At 41.1% G+C, this 6,483-nt stretch overlaps 1 protein-coding gene across 1 annotated transcript in view; it reads right to left on the bottom strand.

Moving 5' to 3' along the window:
• Positions 1 to 459: 459 nt before the first annotated feature.
• LVRN (laeverin) overlaps positions 460 to 6,483 on the bottom strand; it is a 73,579-nt gene continuing 67,555 nt past the window's right edge. The window contains exons 19-20 of the mRNA XM_059061911.2: positions 6,157 to 6,232; positions 460 to 3,564 (exon numbers count right to left, since the gene is read on the bottom strand). Coding sequence (XP_058917894.1) covers positions 3,424 to 3,564; positions 6,157 to 6,232 — 217 coding nt within the window. The 3' untranslated portion in view covers positions 460 to 3,423. The remainder of the gene's footprint in view (positions 3,565 to 6,156; positions 6,233 to 6,483) is intronic.

Here is a 6,483-nt window from a genome sequence, read left to right as displayed (position 1 = left end):
TTCTTATTTGAACCATACCCCCTGTGGTAACCAAGTTCCCATCTCTGCCTCTCCCCCCACCCCATGTGGATGTCCTCCTCTCCTGCCTCAGGCTTTGATACCTTATGTTGAACCCTCATCCAGTCTGAGCCTCCTCTCCACCCCACTATGGGACTCCCCATTCTCACCCTGTTTGGGCTCTGACTGTCCATGTCGTAAGCTCCCTCCTTGCACTGTAGGGCCACTCTACTCACCCTTCATAGGCTCTGACATCCTGTGCCAAGCTGCTCCCTGGTGTGTGGACTCCCTCTTCACCCACTCAAGCTCTTACACCTCGTTCCAGGTCCTGGGCCTCCTCAGCTGCCCCTCAGCTCCCACTGGTGTAGACACTTACCTTGCTCTGCCTCACCTTTAGGACTGACCTGTTTATAAAAGGAAGGGAAGAGGAAGAGTCCAAATAACTCTTTTTTTTTCCCTTTTGTGGTACGCGGGCCTCTCACTGTTGTGGCCTCTCCTGTTGTGGAGCACAGACTCCAGACGCGCAGGCTCAGCAGCCATGGCTCACAGGCCCAGCTGCTCCACAGCATGTGGGATCTTCCCGGACTGGGGCACGAACCCGTGTCCCCTGCATCAGCAGGCAGATTCTCAACCACTGCGCCACCAGGGAAGCCCCAAATAACTCTTAAATAAGAGTTGTGCTGTGGAGAACATATTTGCTGAATGTTGTTGAATTGGTGAGAAGATTGAGCTGGAGGCAATATACATGTAGTTTGCTACATAATTCTTTGTATCCGGGGAAACAGTAACATTCACTTGTAAACCTCCCTTAAGGCTTGGGATTGGACATATTAATCCTGCTAGAGTTTGGATGGAAAAAAAGCATTTACTGGAGTAAACAGGAAAAGTAATCAAGTAGAAATCCTTTTACAGCTCATTTTGCTTCTTCATTCATTCTTCAGAATAAATTGCTGTATAGATTGGTCCCAGAGCTCTGAATTACAAAGCATCTAGAGTCTTCAAGGCTAAGGCATTTGTTCTTTCACTTAAGATCAACAATGAAAAGTCACTGAATGGGTTTGAGGAGGAAAAAAGCATAAGATTATAAAGAAAACTTTAATTTCTAATTATCAAATTGAAAAAATATCATGAATACATTGTATATCTTGTTAACCTGCTTTAGGATGAACAGTATAAACTAGATGGGTCGAAAATATTGTGTTACAGTTGGCGTGCTAATAAATAAGCTGGTTTATTGGTTAATAAAGTATTTATACCATTTAGACAAATCTGACTCAGTATCACTGCCTGACTTATTGCTATCACAGTAATCAATCAATAATTACTTCTTTTTATACTAAGTATAAGGTACAATATAATAAAATATAATGCTTATCTGGAGTAACTGGCTTCATCCAAGTAAGAAAAAATGTACATTATTCAAAATTCTTGTTCGTATTTAGAGGAAGGACTATTAACCAAATATTTGGGCATTTGATTTTGGATAAACATTTTTGGTGCTGTTTAATTACTACAGAAGCTAAGATATAATGGAACTTTAATTATCAACAAATGGTCTGAAGAGCCCAATGTGCTCCTTTGCTAGGATCAGGGCTTGGCATCACCCAATAACAGGCATCAGAGCCCGCTCAGCAACCCGAGTGCCAGCCTCCAAGCACACTTGGTCGAATGAGAGCACAGGAGGTGAGGAAGATCAAGGAGAGGGGACGTGGACAACCAGGCAGAAGGAAGGCAGAGGTTACTGGAAAGGGAGAAGGAAGACAGGGGAACACAAGGGAGGGGGAGGGAGCAGAAGTGGAGGAGAGAAAGAAAGGAGGAGAAAGCAGTTGAGAGGACATGTAACATGGTTATCAAAAGATGAGATGGATGATTGGAGGAGATACAGGAAACAGAGAATGCACGTTTAAGAAAACACAGGAAGATGCTGCACGCATAACAATTTGAAGACATGGAGACGTTTTATTGCTTATATTTTAAATTGCTAAATTTAAAGAAAAATCTCTCTGACCTATGACCCATGGTCAAGTCTGTGCAGGCTGTGCTTTGGTCTGTCCTCATGGGCAAGTCCCATAGCCTCCCATTCCCTCTCAGGGAGTATCTTCTTATGAAGTGAATATGAAAGTGAACTTTTGTCTTGCATTTTAATTTGTGGGTACATTAACTTACAGAAGAAATAGGAAAAAACCCTTAGATCACATTGCCTTGAGTTTATATGACATATTTAAAGGCTTTTCATTGACATAATCCTTAATCTTTACAGTATCACTTTGAGGTAGATAGAAGATCTGTAGTTTTACCCCCATTCTGTAAAAACAAAATTAAAATTAAAACAAGAATTAAATGGTATACACACAAAGTCTAGAGTAGGATGATTTGCCTTAGCTGTCCTGATTAAATCAGGGGTAACAAAACTAAGCTAATTCCGTACATTGTGATTGATGAAAATGTTTAAAGTTGTCCAAACTACAAGCAGGTTCAATTTGGCCAAATGAAACCAAATTTCAAACTTAATCTGCTGAGTGCAAAGCTATAAAGATTATGCTCTGGTTAATCTTTTAGTTCTATTACTCTTTATCTGACCATTATCCTTTGTGATGGAGATTAGCCTGTAATTGCTATTGTCTGTTGACATCATCATTTTTGCTGCTAAACTTTGGCTGAAAGAGTGTCTGTCCCACAGGTGAATTACAGTCAAGAGCTTCAGGGAAGAGCCTTGCTTTCCATTTGGTCTCCACAACAGTAATCCTAAGGGTACTTCATGGATCCTACGATCCCAGGTCCCTTTGTGACACCATAAAGTTAGTAGCCAGTAAAGTGTGGTGTGATGCAGCAGGCACTGGGGAGAGAAAAATGGGTAGGAGGAGACACATTTCTTGCCTTTGGGGCACTTAACGTGGCTCACAAAATTGTTCCTTCTTTTTAAAACTTGCATTTCTTTGGCTTGTCTGTCTTCTAGTGAATATTATTTTTCTGGTATCTATTTCCTTACACTGTTGCGTCATTTGCTCATTACTCTTTTAAATATTGAACTCAATAAACCCTAGAGTATTGCAAATCTGTATTTTCCTCAGAAAAGCATGTGCTCATTACCCAATGATGTAATATTCCACTGGCCTTCACAACAGAACAAGCAAAACTTTCTACAGTAAATTTGTTTATCCAAGGGATTTAAAGTAAATCATGTGGTTTATAGCCCAACATGAAGCAAAATCTTCCCCAGAAATACAGCATTATTGGCAAAATCCTCAACAATCACTGAGCCTCAGGGCCAAACGTGACAATAGGGGAAGAGCAGGACTCTGAGTCGTAAATGTGACTGAAATACGAATAACAAAACGTGTGGTATTCCAGACTCACAGAATGTTGGAAGACAAAACCGTGAGTACATTATAATATGCAAGAGAAGGGCCGAAAGTTGCCACTAAATTATGTGTTTTTCTGTAGCCACGCAGCTATCCTGGCACTTCGCTCCTTGTTTTTCAGATTTTCATTCTTTATTGTCTGTAATTTGGCCTGAACTGTGAGTCTCTGGTGCTCCTCCAACATGTTACTGCAAAACTGCTGCAGCTGAAAGGACAAAGAGACGGTTGGTCCATCAGTGCAATTGAACGTCTCACTTAGGCACAGTAAGACAAAGTTCATGTTAAGTAGCGACATGATCTTGTGAATGGATGATGACAGTTGGAATGAGTAGAAATGTCTGTCCCTATATGGTGTGTCCCTGAGGAGACTGTGACTGAGAAAATGTGATGAAGACCACACCTGTCCTGAAGAACCCGATGTAGACTGGAAGCTCCAGGAAGTAAGAACTTTGTCTATTCTATTCACTGCTCTATTCCCCAAGCACATAGTAGATGCTCAGTAAAGATGTCCAGAATGCATACTGGATATTATACACTATTTGTAGACAGAGACACAATGAGACCTTTCCTTATTTCAAAAGAAACTTTGCAACTTGCAAAGTTCAAAACTGGTACACAACATCCATGTCTTTACAAATGTTACCCTTTGTTTAAGAATATTTATAGTGGATTCATCCATTGGCTAATTTCCTTCATCGAGTCGGGTCAAGCATTCAGTTATGGGAACGTTTGCTGCAGTATGACATTCAAGCCAGACAGATTCCAAATGAATAATGGGGATAATAATAATTGAATTGAATAAATCATATTCCAAAAGTCTATGTCTGTGTCATTGGATTATAACTCAGAACACACATTAGCATAAAATGATAGTGTACCCTACCAGCTCACAGAAGGTCACATAAACCCTAACGTACTTGAAATTAGGTAGGAATAGGGTTGTCAAGCCTAACTACAATGCAAAAGACAAATAAGTTTCTAGGAAAAAGTAGGTTAAGGGGCCAGGAGCAAACCTCCTGTTCTCTCCCACACCTGGGCATTCCTGCCAGGCAGCAGGAGCCACACACCAGCAGCACCGCCCACGATCGAGCACCTGCAGTGGGTGGGAGTGGAGTGTGGGTCTGTGGGACTGTGTGTGGGGCTTCACGGGTGCTTGAGAGCACGAGTGAGGACAGGCTCCAGCAGGGTGGAGTAGAAAGACCAGAGCAAGAGGTTCGGAGAGTGTATAAAACTGTGCTGGTGTGGAGGGAAAAGGGATTCATATGACTTTCTTTTCATTTACCTTTTTTAGTAATTGTTTTCAATATTATCATGTGAACCAATACATTGCAGTAGGACTGTTGGTCATGAACAGCTTTTTGACAAGGATATTCATGGTAGCTAACTCACTTGTTTTCAAAATTACAATAATTTAACTACTGCTAAATCCATGTTTGCATTTGTTTAATGAACTATCAGTGATTATAGAATTTTGGAACTTTGGGGATTGCTAAAGTTATACAAACTTCATTCATTCATTCAATAACAACAAAAATACTGGGTTTTGTAGAGATAAAGATGAACAGAGACACTTTTGAAGATATCAACACAAACTCAGTTTTGATTCTAGGAGCTTTTGTTCCAGGATTTTGGGGTGTGCCCCTCACTCTCTTGTCTGGGGAATCCTGGATAAATCAGGTCCTGACAGCTCAGCCTCAGGTAGGCCAAAACCCAAACAAAGATCAATTCCTTCAGGAATTACCAGTTCTTCCTCTCTCTCTCATAGTAACAACTACATAGGATGATTTGGGAGCATGGAGGAGGAGAGGGTGTAAATTAGTTAGTTAAAAATTCCCTAGAGGGCTTCCCTGGTGGCGCAATGGTTAAGCATCCGCCTGCCAGTGCAGGGGACCATGGGTTCAATCCCTGGTCCAGGAAGATCCCACATGCAGCGGAGCAACTGGGCCCCTGTGTCACAGCTACTGAGCCTGCACTCTAGAGCCCGTGAGCCACAACCGCTGAAGCCAGCGAGGCACAACTACTGAAGCCCGCACGCCTACAGCCCATGCTCTACAACAAGAGAAGCCACTGCAACAAAAAGCCCGCATGCAGCAACGAAGACCGATGCAGCCAAAAATAAATAAATAAATTTATTTTTAAAAAAATTTCCTTGAATATGTGGTTGGAGCAGGGTCTTAAAGGAGGATTAGGAATTACCCAGCCAAGGACAGGCATGAGGAGGGCACCCCAGACAGAAGGTAGAGTGTTTCTGAAATCTGGGAAATGTGCAACAACATGATAATTTAAGAAATTCTGTTAAGTGGTACAGTGTAACTAGAGGAAAAGTGTTCGGGGGTACCTATGCTTCTTATTCTCTGACACTGGTCGGTGAAGTGAGCAAAAGTGAAGCTAGGGAGTAATGCAGGGGCCAGATTATGAAGGGCTTCATGTGCTAATGAAAAGATTTTAAAATTTCTTCTAAGAACTATGATGAGCTACTGAAACTTTGGGAGCAGGGCAATGACCAGCAGTGATGTGATGGATGGGATGGAGGGAAGAGAAGCCTGCACCAGGGAGCCCGGGCCATAGTCTACTGCAATAATTCAGGTGAAGTACAACCCTCCATGAACAAGAATGGTCTCTATTTCAAGAGCAAGACAGAATTAAAAGACATTTCCTGCACAGTGATAATAGCATCAATGGAGCATAGAATGTAACAAATCAGAAAAGCATATTATTTTTAATTTTAGCAACTCCAAATTACATTAAAAATGGCTTCTAAATTGTCTTTATATTGCACAGTATCTATAGTACTTACCTCTAAGATTTGTAAATCTGTACTTATGGTTCTCCCTATTACGTATAACAGAGTAACCAATGATTGTGTTCCATACCTACAAAGCAACAGGAAGCTAATCAGGAGTGGAAAATGTTTGGCAAGACAAAGCTACACAGCAGATAAATGCTAAGGATACAGTCCCTATTAATTCCTAACTCCCCAATCTAAGCAAAACCATATATGAACTTGTTTAGCTTCATCTTTTCATAGAAAATTCATGCTATAGAAAAGTCTATTAGCACAAAGAAGTAATTACAGTTTAATATTGATTTGAGTAACACATAGTTTTAAAAGTTTCATTTAGGG

Source organism: Kogia breviceps, chromosome 4 (assembly GCF_026419965.1).
Source record: "Kogia breviceps isolate mKogBre1 chromosome 4, mKogBre1 haplotype 1, whole genome shotgun sequence".
NCBI classification, from domain to species: Eukaryota; Metazoa; Chordata; class Mammalia; order Artiodactyla; family Physeteridae; genus Kogia; species Kogia breviceps.
This window is presented reverse-complemented; position numbering and strand designations above follow the sequence as displayed.